The sequence below is a fragment of the Lethenteron reissneri genome, chromosome 33 (assembly GCF_015708825.2).
Source record: "Lethenteron reissneri isolate LAM-NWPU_2019-01 chromosome 33, ASM1570882v1, whole genome shotgun sequence".
Classification (NCBI taxonomy): Eukaryota; Metazoa; Chordata; class Hyperoartia; order Petromyzontiformes; family Petromyzontidae; genus Lethenteron; species Lethenteron reissneri.
The window spans coordinates 2,616,405-2,641,735 of NC_083811.1; the positions used below are offsets into that span (position 1 = coordinate 2,616,405).

General features: G+C 41.5%; 1 protein-coding gene across 2 annotated transcripts; it reads left to right on the forward strand.

Annotated features, from left to right (window-relative positions):
* Positions 1-3: 3 nt before the first annotated feature.
* On the forward strand, positions 4-23,556 carry SSBP1 (single stranded DNA binding protein 1). Of its 2 annotated transcripts, none has more exons than XM_061564295.1 (7): positions 4-73; positions 1,000-1,036; positions 1,579-1,639; positions 6,180-6,323; positions 20,595-20,682; positions 22,204-22,292; positions 22,695-23,556. In XM_061564295.1, exons 2-7 carry the CDS (start codon positions 1,013-1,015, stop codon positions 22,766-22,768), a joined length of 480 nt encoding a protein of 159 aa, XP_061420279.1. In that variant the 5' UTR covers positions 4-73; positions 1,000-1,012; the 3' UTR covers positions 22,769-23,556. The 2 variants fall into 2 exon arrangements, with proteins under 2 accessions (XP_061420279.1, XP_061420280.1); XM_061564296.1 differs by lacking the exon at positions 4-73 and adding an exon at positions 118-317.
* Positions 23,557-25,331: the final 1,775 nt, after the last annotated feature.

Consider the following 25,331-nt stretch of genomic DNA (forward strand, 5'->3'; position numbering starts at 1 on the left):
CGGGGCTCCGCTGCGTCACTTCCGGGGCTCCGCTGCGTCACTTCCGGCGTCTTCCCGCGCAATCTCCTCCAAGGTTGTTAACTTTCACACACGTTGGCGTCACAGTATTTGTACAATCGCATCATTATAAACATCATCATCATCATCGCTTGCTGCTGCTGTTGTTGTTTAAACTCGTGCGAACGGTTCGATGACGAGTGATTTGTTGAGTGTGCAAGGCTGGGATGGGTGTGTGCAATGCGTGGCGAGCCGCAAACTTCCACGTGGGGATGCATTTGATTTGTTTTAAAGTTTATTACTTTGGGATTTGAATGCAGGTAATGCAACACCGTTTCCTCGTTGATATCAGATGTTTGTTAAAGTGTTGCGTTTGTTGCAGTGGCGTTGTGGTTGGGACCGAATTTTTCGTCCGAGGATCAACTTTTTAGCATTTGGGCATACGTCACGATAATGAATCACTCGGGGATCGATATTAATCATTTCACATATTTGTTTATTTAAAGATCACGATATATGTATTCGTCCACTCGCGTAAGAATCAACGTTTATATACAGTACTGTATTTGAATACGTTATGCGTAATCGATGTTTAATCATTGCTATGGATATAGCGACCTCTAGTGGCTGTATGGGTTGACGAGCGCGAATCGTTGCATGTGTCATGAGCTATTTGTGTTATAATCTTTGTGAAGTGTGACTTATTTACAGATATAGGTTGACCAGGCATATGTGTTCCTGGGGAGCGGTGGCACAGTGATTCGCGCACTGCGCTATCGGCATGCCTATCCTAGTTCGATTTGCAGCCACGGCTAACATCAGTGGCGAGTTAGAGCTGAACTGGTGCTGGGTAACTCCAAGCAACCCCCCTATGGCATGACAGCGTGGAGAGAGGCGTTCAGAAGTTGATTGGCAAGATTTTAAATTATTACTCTCATAGGAATCTGCAAAGTCATTACAATCGTTTAACAGCAAGCATTGTGTGTGTGTTTTTATCTGCAGAAATCGTGGAACGATGTTCAGAAGACCGCTTTTCAAGGTTGTTTTACTGGTCATTCTATTGCTATTTTGTCTTAATATATTGTCGATAATCCACCACAGTAACATCTGAATATTATCAGTTCAACACGGAGGCTTTCGCGACCAATATACATAAGGTGTTTTTTTGGGTTAGATCGCGTACATATAAATGTGTCGTTAAACCCACCACCACCAAACACAGCCAATTAGTAAGGTTTGTCACGTGGTTACTCGTACAGCACACCGGTGTGTTGGAGAGTAAACCCACAATATTTACAATTAGAGTACGACGTTTTGCCAGTAATTACAACTAGAATCATCAGGCGACAGCCAGATTTGTGAATATTATGATACGCATGAATATTATAATAGGCATGGCAATTTTTCGCCAGATATATAGTGAGGAGTAGGCAATTTCTGTCGAAGACCTTTTCACAAATGTGCACCTATCTTCCAAATTGTTAAAAAATTTGTTTTAAAGAAAAATGTTCAATGTGAGTGTGTACAATGCGGCTCCAGGTTACCTGCCGCTCATCAAGAGAAGTTGTTTTTATATTGCAGCTTGCTCGTGGGCTGATGACGAGTGAGGCTGGAGATGCTGCCGCGTTAAAACTGGAGAAATGTGAGTAATGTATTCAGTGAGTGGTGCAATGTAGTTCTCGCGCTGCACTATGAACCTCACAAAGTTCGCTTTGTGGCCATGGCTATCATCAGCCATGGTCGAGCCACTGCTGGATGACAGCCTCTCTCCGTACTATGAGCATCTCTCAGTTTGTGATGCCAACATCCATCTGCTGCACTTCAGCTGATCTCGTCACACCATCTCTGCTGTAGTCTTATTAGGCGTCCTACTTCTTTGGCTGCCATTCCATATTCAGTCTCATCCACCGGCCTTTGTATCCCATCAAAACCCACTTTTCTTTACAGTCAACGTCTCGAATGTGCTTTTTTCCCCTGATCCATGAGTTATTTTTGTGTCTGGGTTGTAATTCTAAGCATGCATCATCTCTCCACGCTTCTCTGCATAATTTTCAGCTCTTTAAAACAATTTTGGGTCCACAAGTTTCTCATGCATGGCAATGTGCACTTATTAAAAATTTATTTTGCCACATTGTTGCACTGCTTTTAATTATCAAATTCAGCTTTCTTTGGGGGAGAGAGCTATTTATAGAGTTTACAATTAAATGTTTGATGCAAATATCTGCTGTTTATTCAAATAGGAATTGCTTGAAAAATCAGTAGGACAGATACATATGTATGCATCTTGTCAAACAACGTTCTCCTCATGAACAGGTTTCACGATTATACAAACTTTACGTTTAATTCACTCATTATATTCCATCCAAGCTCAGACAGTTGTAATCGTGACACTGCTGTAAAAAATATCAAGAATCGCAGCACATGACGGCAGTACTGGCCTTTACCAATAATTCAGTAAGTTATTCAAATAAACTTGAGTTATTTCTTGTACTTATTAGAAGCACTGTCATTGCTGGTGGCTCTCCTGATCAATCCATTTTCTACCTCGGCTAATTTAATTTTGCCACCTAGTTAATTTTCCCGATTCCTAGGTCACTTGAGATATGTTAGTTAAACCTCGGATGTATTTTGAAAGGGCTAACACAAGTTACTGGCTAAGCTAATTCTCCCCAGGGAAAAGGGTACTGGGAAATCCCTACGCCTTCCAGGCTAACGGGCTCTTTCCACAGCGCTGACCGACGGTTCATCCAACTCGGTCAGCCGGGTAAAGTAGCTCCCCTAGCCTGGTGCTATTTCTCCCTTACCCTGGGTTCCCACTTCCCCGCTGCTCACATTCGAAGAAATTGTCTACAGCTGAGTGTAATGGTTGTCATTTTGTGCAATGTTATCTGACTTCCATAAGGTGGCAGTGTTTTTACACCAGACAACTAAAAACTAGGGGTACACAATGCATGGTTTTTGGCAGAGGTGTGGACTCGAGTCATGTGACTTGGACTCGAGTCAGACTCGAGTCATGAATTTGATGACTTGAGACTCGACTTGGACTTGCATAACAATGACTTTGTCCCACCTCTGGTTTTTGGTAATTGACATCGAAGCTTACGATAAATCTGTTGAATCTTGCGTGTAAAAATCTATTCACAAATTACACAAATCATAGGCTAGTGATATGTGAATGTTACATTCACAAATTGAGTGAACAAACTATACAAACAACAGAAATCAACAAGGCACAGTCAAATGAGACAAAAACAAGGCAATAATCGATTCTTTCTTTGAATCATGACTCCAATTATTGCTAGCTTTATGAATAATTAGATGACTACAATAATAGAGTAATAAGAATGTTCAGTTAGCAATCCAATACTGGATGAAGCACTTCCTGTGCTAATGTCAGTTCCGGTTTTGGGTTGTTTGACCATCCAATACTTACCCTGCTGTGAATTGCAAAAATTCATGGCATCGCTAGGGTGGGGTTGAATTATTACCCACTTTTTATTGGCATTCAGTGTGAGGCTTAGTACCTCTCCGCTTGGGCCCTTGGATGTGGTTTGGTAAAAAAAAATACCACATCTTGACACAACTTTGCCATCTAAGTGAGTTTTGGCTATGTGACCAACGAATATAAGGCATGTGTGAAAATAAATTGTCCAGTTGAGTTCAATGTATTCGGACTTTTGCCCCAAAACACCTTCCAATTGAAATTTCACACAAACGTGCTAAGTGCCCCTTGAATTTGTAAAACTGTCTTTACTTGTATAATCTCACGTCTGAAACTAAGAAGTGGCCGGGTGGTACAGGAGCTAGAGATACTAAGCCAGGGCCTTTGAGAATGTGTGTTTAAAACTGGATTTCAGCCACCCATGGTCAAACTGGGTTCTCAAATGGAGCCAGCTTTTACCAATGACTTAAAAATCCAAACTAAATTCGACAACCATCAAATATTTAAATACATTTGAGCATATTTAGTTTTATTGGATGCCTAGAAAATATTTGAAATGTATATACATGGTGGGGTCCTCGTGTGACTAAAAAGGATCTGTGACGTCTGAAGTAGTTTTGTCGCGCCATCATCCAAGGCTGTTGTCTGACGCGGTGGAGCACTTCTAGCTAGAAAAGTTCACAATGGACATGTATTCGTCTCGTGACATGACACTCAAAGCACAATTGGAATATAATGTGTGAAAAAACAACAAGTGTGTCTTCTACAATTATGGTATGCTAGCGGTACACAATAGTGGTTTTATTTGCTGTGGCCATGTGAAATCTGTGCACACTTGTGGTGTAATGAGTCATGCTTCAAGCACTACACAATAGCAAGTCTTTGTCTATTGTCACCTTAGTGAACACCTTTAATTGAGTTTGCGTCAATGGGTAGACAATTTTATGTGGTTTGTCCATGTAATTATTATAGACAAAGTGGTGCAATTAAAAAAATGAGCTTAATGTTCGTACATTGCTAGCGACATTGTGAAATTATATGCCAATGTCCATACATTGTTTCGTTAAACATAATGCTCTTTTTATATATATAAGCCACGTAATGAAAACAAAACTGTAAACCAGATAAATTTGAGAATACAAAACAAATGAAAAGAGAAATTCAATCAATTCTTGAATAGAATCGTAATCAAACCAAATTTGGGACGGGCGGGGGGGAGTTGAATCGTGCACGCCTACTTTCTTTGTATTCGATAACCATGCACATCGATAAATCTAAACCTCAATCATTATATTACACATCATTGCTGAGGGCCAGTCATTTATTCTCAGAGGAGGTCATCTCAGAAAAGGGTCGCCTGTTTCCATTGAGCATTCCATGTGGCGTGGTAGAATCTTGTAATTTAGTAATTACAGGTAATGCCCGTAATTTTGTTTCGACTCTTATTGCACGGCAGCCTCCCTTTATGAATGCCATCTGGTATTTATAATTCACACGAAACGGAAGATGGTGTGCCCGCCTGCACATTAGTAACAGCAGGTTGAGCTTGGCGGGAGCCCGTGAACGATGGCGCGATAAGCCATTACGCGTGTGTGCAAAGCTTCATGATATTACACTGCTTATATGTTTAATCATGGTATTTGATTTTTTAAAAAATTATATTCCAGTTGTGTTCTCGTTGCCATGTCAATAACAAAGTCGTTTGCATTCAGAGAAGTCGCAGAAAGCAAGGCAATATCCTACTTCTGAGGTTACTCAACTATGCCATGTTATCCATACTCGTTGCAAATTGTCATCCCAGGCTACAGAATGGCCTTGGGAATATGATGTTGCAGAACGGATTCTGGGTTCCTTTGAGTCCCCTACAATTCACACGAGGTGGTGCACCTCTTGTGTGCCATTCGCTAGAGGTGTTTGTCACGTGATAATCACATCAAAATGTTTTAGTCTTCGTTATTAGAAGATGCAAAGTTATTTTTAACACTACATTTCACATAACGGGATTTTTTTGTGCAGTGATTGGTGACAAGCATTGGACCGCCAGCCTGATTTTTATTATAGGCAGCTGCAACTCAGATTTGAACCCAAGATTTTTCAGGCAGTATTATTCATGTTTTCAGCAGTTTGATGAATGCTTACACTATCGTGCTGTTTGGTTATGTTCTGAATGCAAATTATTTCAGTCGCTGCCTTTCGCCTTACCTAGTTTATAACTTACATTATTTGTTTGTGTTAGAATGTTCCACTGTAAGATTGCAAAACAATCTAATGGTTGTTATTGGCGTTTCATTATATCGCAAGCATTGTTCTACTGTTGCTGTGTCTGCTTTTGCATTGGAAACAGACTGCTCTCAGAATTATAATCATCATGTACAGCCCTCTGTCAATCCACTCTTGGATGAAGCCCTAATGCTGTGTTGGTCATTGGTCATACGGGTTATTTAAGCATACTCTACCATAATGGTCAGTGTGGGTTGGTGAAGGGGAGCATGGGGGTTCCCAGGATCATGTCAGATATGATTTGCCACCTACTAACCATGGCTGGGCATCGAGCTCGGTTTGCCCGGGTGCATTACGCAGTTCACAAACCGCTGTGCCACTGCTTCACCCCTCCACTGAGCCACTCGCCCACCCAAATGTTCTTTGCTTGAGTCATAATTACAAGATGACCGACTAACGGTTCTTGCCCTTATTCTTCCCCCCCCCCTCTCTCTGACGCTGCTTATGATGTCGACTTTAGCCCTGAATCGAGTGCAGCTGCTGGGCCGCGTGGGCCAGGACTCGATGGTGCGTCAAGCCGAAGGCCGTTTCCCCGTTACCATCTTCTCCATGGCAACCAACGAGGTGTGGAAGGGCCAGGAAGTGGCGAGCAACACTGATACAGGTGACTTTATTGAGTTGTGTACATCTACAGCCCTTTTGTCATTCCACTACTGGAGGATGGTCTCCCTACGCTTTGAGGGTACTGGTATTTTTGGCTAATGGAGCAAACTGAAATGTACAAATGATCCATAAATAATGCGGAAAAAAAACAAGACCTCATAAAAATTAGACAAGGAATGATCAGTTATTGATTCAATCTTTACCCGGAATCATAACAGTGCAATTAATATTTATATTACGTCGACTGTGACCACATCTCAACACCCTGTACAAAACATTTGATATATTTATTTCACATTGTGAGACAATCAGGAGGAAAAAAAGGAAATTCTGGAGTCAACTTAAACAGGGGCAAAGAGTCAACAGTGTAAATCGTTGGGAAAAGGGATTTTCAGACTATGGGAATAGCAGAGGGAAATGAGTGGTATTTATTTTTAATTCTGAATCACAACAGTTCATATAATCAATGACAGAGGGTTAAATCATTCTCCCACACATATAGATTAATATGATGATGCAGTAAATGGCCCTTGATTACAAGTTAGGGTAATTTCGTGTCACCACTCCATTACCGTCGGTCGCGTTCATCAACAAAATTGACCTTTGCCTTTGTATGGAGACAAGTGAGGTTAGCTCAGCAGAAAAGGTCACCTAGAGAGGTAGGTCAGTCCTTCCTGAGTGCCCACATTTTTTCTGGGGCTTTTGTGAGTTGTTAGGGAGCGGCAAAAAAAACGCCACTCAAAAAATGTGTTCGGTTCTTAAACCTCTAGCGTTTGTTTCCAAGTACCTGAGCTGTCAGAACAAAGTACCACAACATTGAGGATACCATTGTTGACTCAACCCAGAGACCTCGAAGGCCGAAACAGCATCGGTTTTCTGTTAGGAGCAATGTATTGGTTGTGAGAGATCAGAATACAAATTCTTTACGATTTAGCTGTAGCGTAAACGGTGAATCCAGATTACAAAAATAATACATGTTTGTTGCAGGTGAAAATTCTAAGTCTTGAGATGTGATTGGATGTTGTTGCATTTGACATTTAATTATTTGAGTAAATGTAAAGTGCCCCATTGCTGGATCGTATGATTGGAAAATACTTACCTTTATTTTTGGTTGTGAGTCACCAGTAGCGACATTTCCATGTTCCTATTAGGGATGTAATGAAGCATCAATTACATTCGATTTTAAGCTCACAATGCATGCATTCAATTAAGAATTAAGTAATTGATGTTAATTTTTTTGTGTTTGGTATGTAATGGGTTTGCATTATCCCTGTAGCCATGAGAGGTTTCAGCGTTTACTGCACAGTAAAAAAATACAAATTTTTCAATTGTTAATTGCCAAAGTGCATTACATTGCTGGAGTGGGGGGGAGAGGCCATGAGAATTGTTGCGTGGTGTCAGCCGGTCTGTCCAAAAGAAAACTATTGTACAAAAGTGATGCACCAGAGCAGAGGCCTAACTAAAGGGTTCGAGGTGGAGGGGGACTTCCCTCCACACATTTTAGATGGCCGCTATATGTCATACCACTTTAGAAATGTTGTATACACATACAATTGGAGGTAGATTTAAATTATACAATTGAACCTTAATTTAAATGTAATCCATTTTGTTTCCCTGAATGAGTGACTTCGTATAACAATGGAAACAATTTTCTCTCTCTCCGACAAAAAAAACATTTAGCCATGTGTGCCACTGTGTCAGAGTGCTGCCAAGACTGCAGTATAAACATAGTGACGAGACGAACCGATTACTGTTAATAGTTCTAAAAGTGAAACAATTTGCATGTTTGGTCAGTGTTTGGTTGACAGCTCACCGAATTGTGAATCCCATATAATTTTGGACGTTCTTCATTGTACGAGGACTGCGTTCATGTGTAATATAGAGTGGGGAGGCACCTGTCATTCTTGTGTTACAAATATCGTGACAACGGAGATATAAATAGCTTCTGAGCCATTTTATACCAAACTTTGTACTGGGATGAAAAATTTATAAATTGAGAATTTAGAAAATATCAACGGCTTTTAGGATTCATGCCCTTTAAGACAAGTAAGGAAAACAATCAGATATGCATGGATTACAAAAATGTTTCCAATATGCCTTTGTTGTCGGAAGTGATCAATCAGAAAAAAATATGTGTTTGCATACTTGCACGTAGTTCTTTTTGCTCTGGTCTCTGTCTCCTGAGTTTTGAGCACCCTATTTTTTCAATATGGCTGTTTTTTTAATAATATGATACCCTAATAGCAGGAGAACTTTATACTTAAGTTTGGTTCATATTGCATCATCTTTATGAGAGTTATGCCCTCCTGCTATGGATAGATAGATGAGACCGACAGACAGGGCTAATGGATAAAGCTTTCAATCTTCGTTGTTAAGTGATTGAAATCTCGTTGAAGGCTTCCCTGTAAGGAATGTCACTGGGTTCAGGGAATAATGCTCAACTCGGATCTTTAATGCAGTAAATATATCACTGGGTATGACGCACACGCAGGGTCTGGGGCAGTTGCCGCAGAAATCAGTGTGCCGCTGTAACTGCTGGTGATGAACTGCAGCGTGGAGTATACTGTGTGCCCGGCGCTCTGGGTCCCCGTCCCTTGGCAACCGAAGTGTGACGGCTGCGGTCACGCTGGCACCCTGGCTGACATTTATTTCTCTCTTAATTTCCTCAAAACATTGGCAGGCTAGAATATTTCTCTACTTGTTTAATAGAAATGAATGATGAAATCAGCTCATGGGCAGGACCTCTTCATGGTTTGTTGCATCGCAAAACCGTGGTGACAGCTAGGAGTGGCCTTCATCCAGCAGTGGGTAGGTCATGGTTATGATGATATAATATACATGCATGTATGTGAAATAAAGTAATGGTGATTTTTTTACTACGCCAGAAATGATATGAATTGTCATGTTTGGGTTCGTGATTCGATTCAATGTTTTCTTATTTTTTTATCTCATTGGTACTGTCTTGTTTTTACTGTCTCTCTAGTGTATACTTTGTGTTACATTAGTATTGTCCGTCCTGTTTGTAATGTCAACTCGTTTGTGTGTTGTCTGTCTTGTTTGTAATCTGGCTCGTATTTTCTGCCTGTATTGTTTGTTCTGTTTCATTTACTTCAGCATCTGGCTTGTTCCATTATCCTTAATGTATAAAAATATATATAATTAGCATATCATCTACGTGAACCATAAAGAATTAACTCTCATGCGCACAGTTTTGATGCATGTATCGGGAGTGAAAAAAATGACTTTAATCCATGCATAGTTACATGCCATTTAATGGTAAACGTCACGGGTTGTGTGACAAAAGCTGTGGGTTTAATGTTGCGACCAGAACGTGCGTAGATATATTGTGCGTGTGGAGCTGCAAACAAGAGATGCGTGCGTCAGTGCACCCAGGGAAGAGGAGTGGGGGGAGCTGGCAGTTGTCTGATAGGGAGGCAGTTATCGTAGATCATTAGCAAGTTCCCCATTGCCCAGGAAAAGTCAAAAACAATTATGAGGTGTGCAAATCCATTAAGCCTTACAGGGCTTCTGAAATGCACAGCATGTCAGTGGTGGATGTCAATGGATTAAGTGGCTGTTGTGAATATAAATTTAATTGAGTGTAGTGTATTTGTCCGTGGGAGCTCGCCAAGTAATTTTTTTATGGGAGCGATGGGTTCCCGTAGAGACGGTTATATTTTGGTTTAATGCAAGCGACATCTGGCTGATAATAATGTGTTTTTTTAAATTACATTTTGTAGATTATTTCCAATTGTTTAAATATTTTTAGGACAATGGCACAGTCCTGATCCTACTAAATGTGTCACAGGATTATTTAGCCTCTATGCTTTGGTAAGTTCTTGAATTATCAATTTAGATATATATAATGTCTAAATGCAAATGTATATACAAAGTACTGGAACATGTGCATCACAGGCAATCACTAAAAACAGATTATATTTTTGAAAGGTAAGGTGCAAATGATGGCACTCAATGTGGAGGATACAGTCATTCATATGCAAAGTGAAAGAGAAAGGTTTTGAGCCTGGATGGGGACAGGAGCAGTGAGTCCACAGCACAGATGGCAGAGGGAAGGGAATCCCAGACAATGGGAGAAACAGCAGAGGTGTTGAGTGACTTAACCTTTAAGAGGCATTTTGACTGAGGATTTAAACAAAATGCCTTGTTTTGCCAGAGTGGAGAGCTGCATCGGTGCACTGAGCACTGATCAGTTTAGCAACCTTCTGCATCAAACCAATCAAATTGGTTTTGTAGCGGTGAACTTAAGAGTCCCTATTAATCTTCAATGGAAGATCATGAATTGTGGCAGCGGAGAAACGGACGCGTCGCGCGTAAAGGGAACACCTTGGACAGCTGGGTTGGATTTCTGGGATCAGTGACGGCGCTTGTACGAGCGCCGGTAATTGACTTTCCGTGATGGTGAGGTGAAATTGACGCAATCGGCTATAATCCTGTTGCTCGGACAACCTGGGCACCAGCAATATGCCAGATGTGAATCAGTGTCTCCTGCCGCCACCGTTTCCTGTTCTTGCGTTCCTATTCACCTCCCCCACCACCGTGCCGCCTGCATAGAAGACAAAAATAAATGCCTTATGCATTGACATTTTCATTCATTACCAGTGGCGCGTGTTTAACAATGGCAACACGAATGTTGGAGCTGTTGGGACGTCAGCCCAACTTGTTTAGCGAGTAGACCTCAAAGACCGGCCACTCCAGCAATTCAACCTTAATTCAACAGGAACTATTTTTTAAGTTTTCCGTTTTTTTCTGACCAAATGAATCCCAATTGTGAGAATACATTCAGAAATAATACAGAGCAGTGCGCCTCCATTTGTCTTGAGACTGGCTGTGGAAGAGGTGCATCGCAGTGGTCTTTTTTTTCTTCCGTTTACAAAGTGGGGTTGTGCTTTATCACTGCTGTGTGACTAGTATTTGTCACCTGACAGTTATATCAATATTACAATTCTCAGACTGATATTTATTTCAAGTTAAGTGCAAAACTACATTTATTATGATATGGGGCATTTTGTGTACCATTGGTGACCAGGGTTGTTACACATGGGAAGCCAGTTTGATCACAGGTGGCTAAAAACCCAGTTTCAGATAAGGGCCTCAGTCGTGCCAGCACAGTTCTATGACCTCTGACCCTCCCAGTCACCTCAAGAATACCAATGGCTTGTCTGTCAGTCTCCTAAGAACGAGTGAAATCTCTACAGTAAATCGATATGATGTCTGTATTGTGAGCTGTAAGTAGCCTGCCAGGCGTGTATTTTATGTTAAATTTTGTTTGCATCTTAGGAGTGCGTAAGAATGATGCGAGTCCTGTGGCTATGTAACAATATATCAGTTTGTAGATTAAAATAGGTGTTTTTTTATTTTACGATACATGCATCAACTTGTACCTGTAAAAATTTGTATTTATTACAAATGAGAAACTACAAGTCGTTTGGAAAAAAATAAGTTTAAAAGCTTGAATGTAATCGTGGGGGTGATGTGATTAAATAATTAAAACAGTGGTTATTAACCTGGGCTGCACGCACTCCTTGGGGTGCGAGATATGCCATATTTCTTTAGAAGGTAAATCATCGAAACACAAATTAAGCATGGGCACGTAAGTACAACTACTGTGTTTCATCAAACCTATGTATTTATTAACCTAACATTTTTTACGATTTAAAACCAAGTGGGTGCAAGGCTGCAGTAAAGGTTAAGAACCACTGCATTAAACTAATAGTGTCCTTTGTACGGTAATCGAACATGTGAACGAATGCCTTCACTTAAGAATGTCGATATCTATCTACCTTAATTGAAAGTGGCAGTGGAGCTGTGGCGTGGCGGTTCACGTATTCCACCGTGGACCCTGTGGTCTGAGTCCGATTCCCAGCCATGGCTAACATCAGTGGTGTGTGATGTCTGGATCAGTCCTCAGCCACACCCTTGAGCAACTCTGTGTAGCATGGTGAAGTATGGTCAAACAATTCAGATTGATTAATCGCGACAATTTATTGAATGGCCGGGTGAGCCAAATCAATCCACTCCTACTGACCAGGCTCCATCCTGTTTAGTTTCTAAAATCTTGTGATATTGTGCCCACTCAGGATGAACTGGTCTAACATTAACAAGCTAAGTTACACTCAGTTTCATACAAAGGGTACGAGCTGTGTCCCGGATAGCGGCCAGCTTACAAAAATCCTACAACGCATGAATGGAATGCTGCGATCCGTGTCCTGGCGAGAGGGAGGAGGTAATGTGTTGGTGGTCCCTGCGGTTTTATTTTACCTCACTACCTACCCTGCTGCCCTACGCACCCTTTTATCGCTGTATGTTGCCTGAACAAGCACTTGGCGGAGGTACAAGAGCAGGACACGGATGTGGATTTCCCCTCTACATCGCTTGATGTCCTCTCTGAGCGGATAGACAAAGACAAAGATCCCTCGTATAGCCTTTAAGAAACTATTGGGGAAGTTGCTGTTAGCAAGCACCTATCAAGGTCGGCATGACACACGAAGGCGGTGGGTAGCCAACGCCGCGCCATCTTTGTTTCCCCAGTGCTGGTGTTTACACGTCACACCTGGTACTCCGCTTGAGACTGAGTTGACCGAGGAGAGGCCCAAGATCGGTTCAAATATTAACCACTTTTAATTGTCGTGGGCAGGAATCGAGTGCGGGTTGCTAGGTTTGTAGTAGTGAGCTAGCCACTGCAAAACTGGTACCCCAGGCTTATACACATACATACGCGCATGCACAATGAACACGCACCTGCAAAGTTATCCCAGCATAGCAGCGGCAGTGTCTCTGTGTACACGTTTCAGTTAAACATGCTTTTTCTATGCCTACTTTACATCTGCTTTATTTTACTTGTCACGTGCTCGTAATCAAATGTTACTCGCCTCCATGATATTTGAATATGCGGTGCACGTCTTCTATGTGTGGAATGATGCATATGTCCCCCAACCCAGGCGCTTTCATGAATTGTCTACATTCGAGGTCACGATTCCATTTAAGAGTGGCTACTTTTTTTGGCAATTTATAGCACCTCAAGTGGCTGCAGGGGACATGAACCGGTTGTGCCCAACGTACATGAATTGAAAAACTATTTTTTTAAATGCAATTTGATGCAATTTTGTGGGCTTTACAGTCGGTATTATTTGGTGAATCGATGCATTGTTACATCCCTGGCGCTGCGGATATGTTCCCTACTTTCTGATTATTCAGAAAAATCTCATAATTAGGCATCAATACGAAATGTTGGCTGATCCGAATTGATTTTTTTAATTGGGATTGAATTAAACACTGAAAGTAATGTAAATAATATGTATCTATGTTAAACTTCTTTCTCACTGTACTTAGCCCACCGTACTAATCGTGATGTGGCATGAGGCAGTGGGTGACGTAACTTTTGTGAGCACGGAGATATTTTATACGAGTGTACGCCTTTTGGCGTTTGAGACTAGGCTCAAAAGAAAGCTGTCTCTGTTGTGGACCAATCCATTTCAAAGACAATGCATAGAGAGTGTTTTTTGTTTGCATTCTGACCACAAGTATTGTGGTTAATGCAGACATGATTCCTTGTAAAAGGTTTCAGTTTGGTGTTTTAACATTTAACACCTGTTTTGTTGCCAGAAAAAAGGGGAAAACCTCTTCTCATATTTTGTTACTGGCAAAGGAGGAGGGCCCATGATACATAATTGTAATTATCCAAACCGTTGTGTACATTATAGTTTTACAAAAAACGCAAACCTTTGATTGCAAAAGGGTCTCCACTCGAGGGAGTTCTAGAGAGCTCCCTCTCGGGTATTTTTTGCCTCTTCCATTGCTGCCAGATCTCTCAGAAGATATGTTAATATCCACACTTTACCCCACCGCACGCACACGACCTGATTCATGCACAACAATATTTCATCGTAACACGCGGAGCAGCAATGTTTAAACCAACCATTGACCCCCAAGGAGTTGATGGCTGGGATGAGCTGCAAATGCTTGTTGTGAAATCAGAGCTTTACGTGTTCGCAAACTGACACAAAGAGTCCATGGGCCAAATTAGAAATTGGTATCACGAAAGGAAGCAAAATATTAGCCGTACCACAGCAAATAACAGTGAATTACTTTATAACCCCACTCATTTCAAATGGTTACCACACAATTCACTGTTATTGGCCACATAAAGAAATTGGAAACACTAAAGTTATGCCTCCTCAAGTGGTAGAGACAAGTGAAATATCTGGTCTGGGCTCATGGACTAAAAGCAGGATTTTCAGGTTACACTGGACAGACCTTTAAGTTGGGGCTTACGCAATGTCACTACAATTCAAAGCGCAGGGTGTGCGTTTTTATAGGTGTGCATTGGAGGGGGAAAATACATTGGTGGGTTGGTGGTAGACCCTTGGGATGGGAGGGGGTAGGGGGGCAAAGGCGGTGTAGGTGGGGTGGTGCCTGCGGGTCGATTGAAATGTCAGCACAAAATAGAAGAGCAATGCAAGTTCTCAGCATTATGTACAAAGAATTTGCTAGTAGAGAGTTGTCTTTAGGGCTTGGCTGTTCCACAATGATTGTGATAGTGCCTTTGTGGCATATAAAAGTACAAATATTTGTGCCGCACGAGCAGGTGGTAACTTTTGCTGCATTGGCGAATACTATGTAAATGTGTATCAAGTACGCTTGTGTCAATATAGATCATTTTAAGATGTTCTTTGAATATATATATTTTTTACTTGAATTCTATCACGATTATGTTTGTATAAGGTAGCATTTAAAGTACATATACAAATCGAAAAGTGCACATTGGGCTTGTGTGCGTCATGTTTAATTACAGTGTTTGAAAATAAACGTAGATTAATTCCCTTTAAATCTGACATGGGAATGGCTTCCTTCCTGCGTCGTGCTAGAGACCATGAGCGTGCATGATGGGAGCAGTGTTTGAGAGATTTCAAATGGTCAAATAAAATGTGTAACGTTAGAGCTAAGAAGGGTGTGAACACACCGCTTTTGGCAAATAATGCGAAGTCCTGCGAAAGTACAAATGAAACAAAAAACCTCCACTCTTTTGTCATTGCACTGCCTTATCACGGAAAAATACATAGCATGCTAACGTTTATGGTAATGGATTGTCTAGCGTACGGACCATTTTGTGAATTGTTAGCCTATTTTATATATTTTAAAGGCATTGGGGAGGAGTGGTGGTGCAGTTTTGAGTGCTCTATGCTATTTTCCTGGCGACCTGAGTTTAAATTAACGGCCACCAATAACATAGATGGCAAGTTAGGTCTGAACTGCACTTGGGCCTTCCCGTCGCCAACCCACACTGACCGGCGTGGCAAAGTTATGGTCAAATATCCCCTATGACCGACACCATATGGGCAGGCCTTCATCAGTATATTGACAAAAGGGCTGTAAATATATAATAGAAAATAAGTGACAGCTGTCATTTTCATACTCTTCTCACAATCTCGTGCTCAAAGCACTAAAAGTGATCCACTTTTTATGAAATAAAATGGTAAGATAAAACGTATTGTGAGTTTATATATTTTTTAGGATTTTAATAATCTTGCAAAATAATTACATTATTAGGAGCACATTGTGAAACGTTGGAGAAAATTAAAATGAAGTGTTAATTCTATATTTATTACTCCCACCTCATTGATGACGCCATCTTATTATGCCTTCTGAACTTATTCCGCTGTTTCAAACCAATATTTATTTGTTACCTGGAAAATTCTGTTTATCCAGTTACCCAGCTCGTTCAGGTGGCAACGGCTCACAGCCACCAACAACAGAGTTATTTTAACATGTAGGCTTGCGCGACCAGTATTATTCATAAAAGGTTTTTGGGTTAGATCGTTTTATTTCTAAATGTGTCGCAACCCTCCACCACCCGACGCGGCCAATCAGTAAAAATGTGTCACGTTGACAAAAGACAAATAGTTCACTACTTTAGCCCACCGGTGTGTTGAAGAGTGGATCCACAACATTTACAATTTGAGTAATACGACGTTTCGCTGGAAATTACATCCAGCATCTTCGGGCGATTTGCCAGAATAGTGATGCTTCCAGTCTTAAATCGTGCAAAATGACGTCATCATTGTTGAACCCCATCAGGATTCGAGATCAGAGGTGGGGGTGTATGCAAATATGTAATAAATCCGTAATCGGCCACTTAGCATGTGACTCACCTGTAAGGAATTGCAATATGTGTTTTGTATTACTTAATAATACACTTCCAGGCTGTGCTGAGCCGAGAGCTATCACAGAGATTGAAATTATTTGAATTATTCTCAATTTCAATTGAGTCTCTTTGAGCTCATCTTCTTGGTTCTTTCAGTAATGTCACGTAGAAGGGAAATAATAAAATAATAAAAATAAAACATAAAATACAATTCTTACGACGTTTCGGCACAACGCAAGCAGCCGTCCGCAGATGAAGAACAGGTCTGTCGGAAAAACAGCGTCTGAATGAACACCACCAAGCTTGGCAGCGTATATTTAAGCTGGATTAGAGGAGGAAGGGCGCCTTGACAAAGGAATTTGCATATCAACAGATGAATTTTGCATATTTATGGGAAATGCAGATATGGGATTAGTCACTACTTGTGGAATGCGTAGGAGGTGGGGGGGGGGTCTCAAAGTCCGTGCATTATGTAGGTTTAGCAGCAACAAAGGAAGGAAGTAGGGTTAGCAGTAATAAAGGGAAGGAATTTTAATAGTAAGGAGCTGCAGCAGCCAAACCAAAAAAAAAACTCTGAGCTGTATGCCTTTTGGCGTCCTCTGGTCTAACACCGTTTGAGACGAGGCTCAAAAGAAAGCTGTCTCTGGTGTGGACCAATCAGTTTCAAGGACAATGCATATATTATCAGTGTGTTTTTTGCATTCTGATCACAAGTATTGTGGTTAATGCAGACATGATTCCTTGTAAAAGGTTTCAGTTTGGTGTTTTAACATTTTAACACCTGTTTTGTTGTCAGAAAAAAGGGGAAAACCTTTTCTTAGAGTTATTATTTGGTTGCAAAGAAACCCAGCCAGCAGCCAACCAGGAAACTCGAGGCATATATTATGTTTAATAGTAGTATGGTTATTATTATGAGACCGTGATAATTATGAATGTAGTGAGGTTAAAAAAACAATGTGTGAGAGTGGGGAGGCTAACTCTGTGCATGTCCGGGTGTGCTTGCTTGATGGATGAGTTCCAATGGGGCGACAGCGTGGGCACAAGGATATGACCAGCTCTGTGGATTACTTGTAAGATGATTCGGAGGATCATTCACGCGCTTCACTTGTTCCAAGCAAAATGAATGTGCCCTTTTAAAATAATGCTCCAGTCGCTACGAAGCCTCAAATGCGGGATCTTCCGGGCTGTTCGTTTTTCCACTGCTTTTGCCTCCGAAAGTATAAGGACATGAGCGGCTTCATCGCGAAGCCATAAAAATCATTTGTCACGGGATGAAAATACACAAGGAAATGTTTATTCTATTCATATTTTCCACATGAGCTCCTGTATTCCTGCTAAGTCAAGGCAGTCAAATCAGTTGACTGTAGCTGATTAAAATAATCCGAAATTTAACGCTTTTGCAATGACTGATCCATCCGTGGGATTTTATAAATTGCGGTGATTCTCGGTAACAGTTCAATGCAAGCATTGATTTGTTTTTATCTCGTTTGTCTTATCTGCATTGTATGTCTAGTTCATACTGTCTTGTTTTTTATCTGCCTGCCTACCTTCTGTTAGGAAAACGTTTAAAATCAGGTGAGAGATCGTTGAAACTAGAAAAAAATCAAGTTAGAACCTGGGTCACAAAGTGAATACACAGCATAGCTAAAAACAACATTAACCACTACAGAATTGCATAAATCATAAATAGACAGTCTTCTATACAATTGTTGATGCTTCAATCGTGAGCATTGCCATATGTTTTAATAGATGGATTAATCTTTGTATACCGACAACAAAAAACGAGACAAAAAATCCTCCATAAAGCTTTTAACAGGCCTTTGGAACATTTCTTGATTTCCAGGATCATGCCCGGCTGCATTTGTATCCCCAGTGCTGATGTTTACGGAATAATACCGGTTCCTCATTTAAGACATTGTGAGCGTAGGAAGAATGTATTTTAATACAATTTATAGACTCACGCTAATGCATCGAATTGTATTGTAATTTTATTTCTCCAGGAAATCTTAACTGAATCTGAAGAAATTTTTTTTGAGGGTCCTGCATTGGGATGTTTGACCAAGTCCACTTTGAAGAGTGTTTTACTTTGTGGGAAGAAACCAGAGTACCCACAGAAAAACCACCATGCACACAAGGTTAACACTCAAAGCTCTGCACACTTGCTCTGCTCTCATCTCCTCGCCACGTTGCATTTCACCTGTATGTGACCCACCATCCTTTGTGGCCAAACTGCTGATTTACAGGTGTGCACCGCTGTTAAACAATGTTTTGTGTGATTGGTTTGTGATGTGTGTGAACTTTGTTTCATGGTTGACTCTTGGTGTGGTCCATGGCACAAGGCTGCGTTTTTAACGTGGGAACGTTCTAAAAATGCATAATGTATGTATTTACTCACTGAGTAATAGTTTATTTACTTACTGGCACATTGCTTTTGATGTTCAATGCTTCTCTCCTATTAGGGTAGTATTTTTTTTTGCTCTAATATATTCTAATTATAGGGCTGTAATGATTCACCCCCCTTGAAGAATTGTCACAATTTTATTTGTGATTATATTCAAGAATGGTTGTGCTACCAGAATGGTTAAATAAAGATGATGGGTCTGTAATTCTCCAAGTCAATTGTTACCCCATTTATTTGGTGAAAGCAAGCCCGCGACAACATAACCCCATGCAGACGGAGCAATGAAAGCCCTTGATAGATAATTTTTTTTTATGATGTATATGCATCGCAATACCGTGAGAGATGGCAAAGGCTTGGGGAGGATTTGTATCGAGTAGTGGATAAGTCGTGGCTGCTGCCGATTATGATTATACAAATAAAAAATGTCTCGAACTCCTGATTCTAATGCACGTATCAATCGTGAGCCATCGTAATCAATTTTAATCGATACATCACTAATCTCTGAAGGGATATCTGTAAGTAGAGAACTATAATTTCCTCCCAGTGCTTGGACATACAGCACAAATAACCGATGCAAATCACAAATGCCACTTTTCTCTCGGTGTGTGTTCGTGAAAAAGATGTGTAATTCTGTGGGGCTCTGTTTTTAAATGGATTGTGAATTCCTGAAGCAAATCAGAAAGCAAGAATGTGCCTTTAATTCAGTTTTTGTATCGCGGCTCAAGTATTTGAGTTTCATACAAAATCACTTTCTGAGATATAAAGTGATCGTGAAATGTGATACTGTACTCACAACAGTAACCTTGGTGCTTTCATCGGACGGTAGTTTGTGTTATTTTGTCGCACACGTCGAGTAACTGTGCCTCGATCTTCTTTGAGCGAAACCAAGTGAATGCGCGTCACTGCGAGTGTTAGAGTGGTTTGTGCGTTGCTAACGCTTCCACCTGTTCAGGCGTGGGCAAAACCCATGCTCTACGGGAGTGCATATGAGTGCTCCAGTTACTGTGTTGTCCTTACGTTTCCCGGAGTTTTACGTCAAACCCATTGTTTAGCTCTATTACGCTCCTTTGTGAGCTCACACAGTCTTAACGGGGTCATTTTGAGGTTAACCTGCACCCTTTGTTCTGTATTATGGTAAGATAATTACAGATCTTCTGCTGACAGGTTGTGGAGTGGTATTGGCAACATTTGATGACCCTTGCTTAAAAGTGACGTCACAGGCGCGCAAAACGGTCTGGGGATTGTCAAGGGAGCAGCGAACATCGTTTCATGGGACAGCGTTGTGAAGTGAAGTCCGGCGAATTTTTGTCTCGTGCTCAGATATTTCGTGGACTTTAGTCTGTAAAAAGTGATCAGGATGTGAAAGCAGAATATTAAGGCTGTAATGCCAGAACATGTAAAGGTGGCACATGTGGCTGGGGTTGTTTTGCTGGCTCAGCGCAAAACCGTTGCGTGTAACCGAACCTTCATTTCAGCCGGGATGTGTGCGAGTCGGCGAACCCGATAAATATTTCCGCTCCCAATACACCACATCCAGCATACATCTCGTTATTGCTGTGGCTATTAGTCACGTGCCGACTCCAGCCTACAGAAATCCAAAAATTATTCGGTCAGAAATTAAGCCGTGGGTAAGGAAGGTAGGTCTACTTACGTGAATTGGCGGATAACGTGCGGTCTCGCCCCCGTGTGTGTGTGTCTTTCCCTCTCAGGAGATCTCACCCAGAAAACGACTTGGCACCGCGTGTCCGTGTTCAAACCCGGCCTGAGGGAGGTTGCATTCCAGTACGTCAAGAAGGGGTGAGTTGCCCTTCAAAGAAGCTGGAGTTTGATTCCGCTGGAACCCAGCGGGTTCTTTGTAGTTGATTGTTTCGTGGTTTATATGCAGGGTATTCACTTTATGGAATATACAAACTATATATGTGCAACCGCCCATCAGTTCAGCGCTGGATGAGAGAAATGCAGATCGTAGTAGTTGTTTGGCCATACTTCACCACTTTGGTCAGCCTGTGCCACAAGCGGAGATCAATACCACTCCACACAGTTCTTAACAAAAAAAGCACTATTTAAGTGCCTTTGGATTCTATACATTCCTATTCAAAACTGCAATGTTTAAATACATTTTAGGAAGTTTCACATCGATGTGCATTGTAAATTCACAGCATTAGCTCACGGGTTAAGCCAACGAGTTTTCCGCCCACTTTTTTATTTGCATATTGATCTTATCTGTGTGAAGAGTTCAGCTGCTGTGAAGAGTACATCAGCATTTTCATGAAAATGATCCAATTATAAACTCCGTGTTTACGAGTGAATGCCGAAATGCAAATAGTTACGTTTATAAAAGTCTGATAACCTTGACAGAGTGCCTTGGTGGTTTTACAATCATTTAGTCCAAACTGCTGTCCGGAAATTCTAAATTTACATGGAATTTTTTTTCGAAATGGTCTTTGGTCCTTCCTCATCAGGGTTGGGGGGGTTGGGACACCCCAGCACATCAAAAAACATACAAAGGTCATCCCAGGTCACCCTTTCTGATTACAAACTGGTCTAATTTGATCATTATGTGGCTAAGCATCATGAAGAGCCCCAATTTGTATTGAACAGATATGACCATCGAAATTAAGGGACTTTTCTGGCAGCAGTGCTTGGGTTCAACTTGAGCAGTTTCATTTTAGCAGATATTCAGTATTAGGCGTGCCCTTCGAAAGTCGAAAATATATCTGTGAGTGTTTAAATTGGAGTCAAATTGTAGAAACAGTAATGTTTGGGCTGCTCACAGAATGGATTCATGGCTCAGTAAATATAATAATCATAGAGTCCGTTGTGATGGCAACACCAACTTTATCAGTTGATGATGTTTGTAAAGGCTGAGGGAAAAAAAGAAATGTTTTGTTTTATTTTCTTATTGTATAGGATTTTCATTGAAGTCATATTTTAGTTTTTATTGGGGCAAGTGGATTTGGCAAATGCAGCCAGGCAGCATGCTTTTGTCCCGCTATCCTGTTTTGTGTCTTGCTATACTGAATAGGCCCTTGCTATCAGCACACGCATTCATTTACATTTCTTAATTTCTGCAAGGTAGTATGTCCATAATGCACGACAGCACACCCCTATTCTCGTCTTGCATTTGCTGTTTCTTGTTTGACTTATTTGCAAACTTATACGAGGGTGTTGTTGACGTTGCGAGGCTGTTAAATATTTTACTTGCGCAATGGATGGTTACATACTGTCATGTGTGGAGAGGCTGGTTGAATGTGTACATGTATGGATGGATGAATGAATAAATGGATGGATTAATGTATTTCATTCATATCTGCTCAGGACTCGTGTCTATGTGGAAGGACGACTGGAGTACGGCGAGTACACAGACAAGAACAACGTCAAGAGGAGTGCCACCAGCATCATAGCAGGTGCATTATTTATGATAGCAGGTGCATTATATATCACAGCAGGTGCTCCTCACACTCGGGCATCTCCATGCAGCTAAGTTTTGGCCAGCAGGGATGTGCATCAAAATACATTGTTTTACTGAACTATGCTCACCATCCAAGCACTATCCAGCTTGGCATGAGAAGGCCTTCATCCAGCAGTGGATTGACAAAAAGAGCTGGCCAACACCTCTGCTCTCGCCGCCTTTAAAAATGGACCGACAGCCTGTTGATGTATGGGCAAATAACCCCCCGTGACCCAACGCAGCGTGAGGAGGCCCTCATCCAGCAGTGGATTGACAAAAGGGATGTAAATATTTCTGTAAAAAAACCCAGCGTGCATCAGCGTAACCCCGTTTGTCTGTCTTAACCCTCCGTCCGCAGAGCAAATCATTTTCTTGAGTGACCCTGAAAGAGACGATGGACGAAAAGCTGAGCTCGAGGACATGCAGCTGTGAGCACTGATCATCAGATGCTCGTGATGGGTGGTGTGACAGTGGATGTGTGGTGGGTTGGGAGGGACCGGAGGATTGCAGAAGTCATGCCACCTTCTATAGAGTTTGGCCAGTGAACGGACACCCGCTGCACCCACACTGAGAGGTTGTGAAATTTCCCAATCTCTTCCTTTTGCACGCAAATGAGCCAATATGCTTCGGATTATATCTGTTGATTGGTACACCCAAAACGCTGGATGTGTGGGATTAAGTGTGTGGTATTTAACCTTCAAAACTGGGGTTTTGGAACCATGGACACGTCGGCAGATATTGTCTTCCAAGACATTGCAAAATTCACTCCGCCTACGTCTGTTGCGTTTAAAAAAGGGTCTGCCGAGCCGGTGGAAAATAGGGTGAAGTGTTTCGCACGGAGAGAAGCACATTACCGCTTCAACATTTCGAAATTTTCTAATTTCCACAAGTGTTTATAGTCCTGATAGTAGCACACCCAACTCGCGCAAAACTCGCGATCACGACAATCCGCGCGCCTGCTTACTACAAACGTGCATTGCTCGCGCGAGCACTTGATTTCTGTTGTATTTACATTTTCTGTTCGTTTTTGACTTGTTTTGCGCGCGTTCATTTCGTTGTCGGTGTAATTGAAATGGCACTCATGTGAAGTCATACTCTCCGTGATGAATAACCTTTGTTTGTTTTGGAAAAAAACAACATGTTGTGCAGATTCTTCGTGTGTCAAATAAGGTTCTTGTTTTTTTTAATAAACATGCAACCGGTCGGTTGTGAAAAATAATGCCGTACGGGTCATACGCTGTGCACAATGACTTATTAAGTGCAGCTTTTCCATTTTTAAGAGCATGGGTTTCGTGGCCATCCGTGGCAATACTGGATGGTAATGAGTTGAGTGCTGTGCATGCATTTATCGTCTTCATTACCGAAGGTTTACGAAAGCCGTCAAAGCGTTTTATGCTGGAAAACAAAGAGCTTTTTAGTTTAACATGTAGGCTTTCGCTAAAATATCCACAATAAAGGAGTTTTTTTGGGGGTTATATCGCGTAAATATAAGCATTTTGTTAAACTCGCCTGATGAGGCTGGTTGTAATTACCAGCGAAACGTCGTACTCGAATTGTGAATGCTGTGGGTTCACTCTCCAACACACCGGTGTGCTGAACTGGTAATGAATTGCCATGTTTTGTTTACGTGACAAATCTTACTAATTGGCTGTGTCGGGTGGTGGCGGGTTAAACTACACATTTATATTTACGCGACCTAAGCCAAAAAATTACCTTGTGGATAAAGAGCTTTTCATCTAACATGAGGATTTAGACCTGAAGGTTTGGGCACTTGAACAGTCAACAATTTCATTCCTCATACCGCCTTGTTATTCTTGAAGCCGTGAGCTACCTAATTACAATGTGAGTTTCAGGCAGAGTTGATATTGTGGTATTAGCAAGCCTTCATGTGGGTCTTAGTGGTTCACAATGTGCTGGTTGTTATCCAAATTGCAGGTATTACCGACAGCAATTAAGTTAAGAAAAACATTGCCTTTGGCAAACTAAGCTTCGGTATATTTAGGCCACACCCTGGAACTCCTTTGGGCATAAAGACACTGGCTTTTGATTTAAATGTAAGTCGAGCCCAGGTAGTTTTGGAGCTGTAACGTGCGGCTTTAATTTAATATACGTCTCCTAGGAGTTGCAGTCGAAAACTGTTGACTGTAATTAATAAGCGAGGAGTTGAGCGCATCATCCCTGGGCTAATTTTGGAATTCCAATCAGGTGAGCCACTGCTCTGTGATGATCGTGGCGCTGATGAGGGCTGTGATTGTGACCACGGTGGGTAGGAATCTGGGGACTGCCGTCACGCTCCCCGGTTTTACCTCTCGGCCACTCGCCACATTCACAAGTCACATAATCAGACTAAATATATATTGTGCACTGGGGAACAATGTTGCAAGTGGGAGGTGGGTTTTGCATTTAGCCATGGCGGGGGGGGGGGGGGCTCAGCGTAGCAAAGTGGGGGCTCATAAATGCTATTAAGGGAGCACAGTATGGCTTGGCACGTATCCAAATGTTGGTGGCAGCAGCTGCCCTCTGTTTATCCTATGTCGACGATATATTCATATTGATGACTAACTGACTGGTCTAAATTATATCGATGTTCGAGAAAGGCGAAATGTTAACTGCCTCGCCTGGTATACACGAGGTCATGGGTTTGATCGTGACCCTGACGCCTGTATATATGGAGTTTGCATGTTCTCCCCATGGTCGTTTGGATTTTTCTCTGGGTCCTGGTTTTTCTCCTCCACATTTAGAATCGACGTGCATTTAGAGTACTTGGATGCTATAAATATCCACATGATAAGCCACTTCATTGAACCCACTTCGTATCATTTGTCATAGCCAGGTCGCTTCTGGAAAAATATAAAAATAGCTCTGTGGCCCTTACGTGGTAAAATATGAAAAAAATCATATAGTACTCCAGTCTAGATTTATTTTTATTTGATTCCCCAAAATGTTACAACCCTAACCTGATTTTTGTTTTCTCATAAAGAAAGAGGTAAGCCTA

Bases quoted from the DNA above. Each gene is read 5' to 3' on its own strand.
- SSBP1 (XM_061564295.1), top strand. From the start codon at position 1,013: ATGTTCAGAAGACCGCTTTTCAAG. The intron at 1,037-1,578 runs GTTGTTTTACTG...TTTATATTGCAG, and splicing joins TCAGAAGACCGCTTTTCAAG to CTTGCTCGTGGGCTGATGAC. The intron at 20,683-22,203 runs GTGAGTTGCCCT...ATATCTGCTCAG, and splicing joins TTCCAGTACGTCAAGAAGGG to GACTCGTGTCTATGTGGAAG.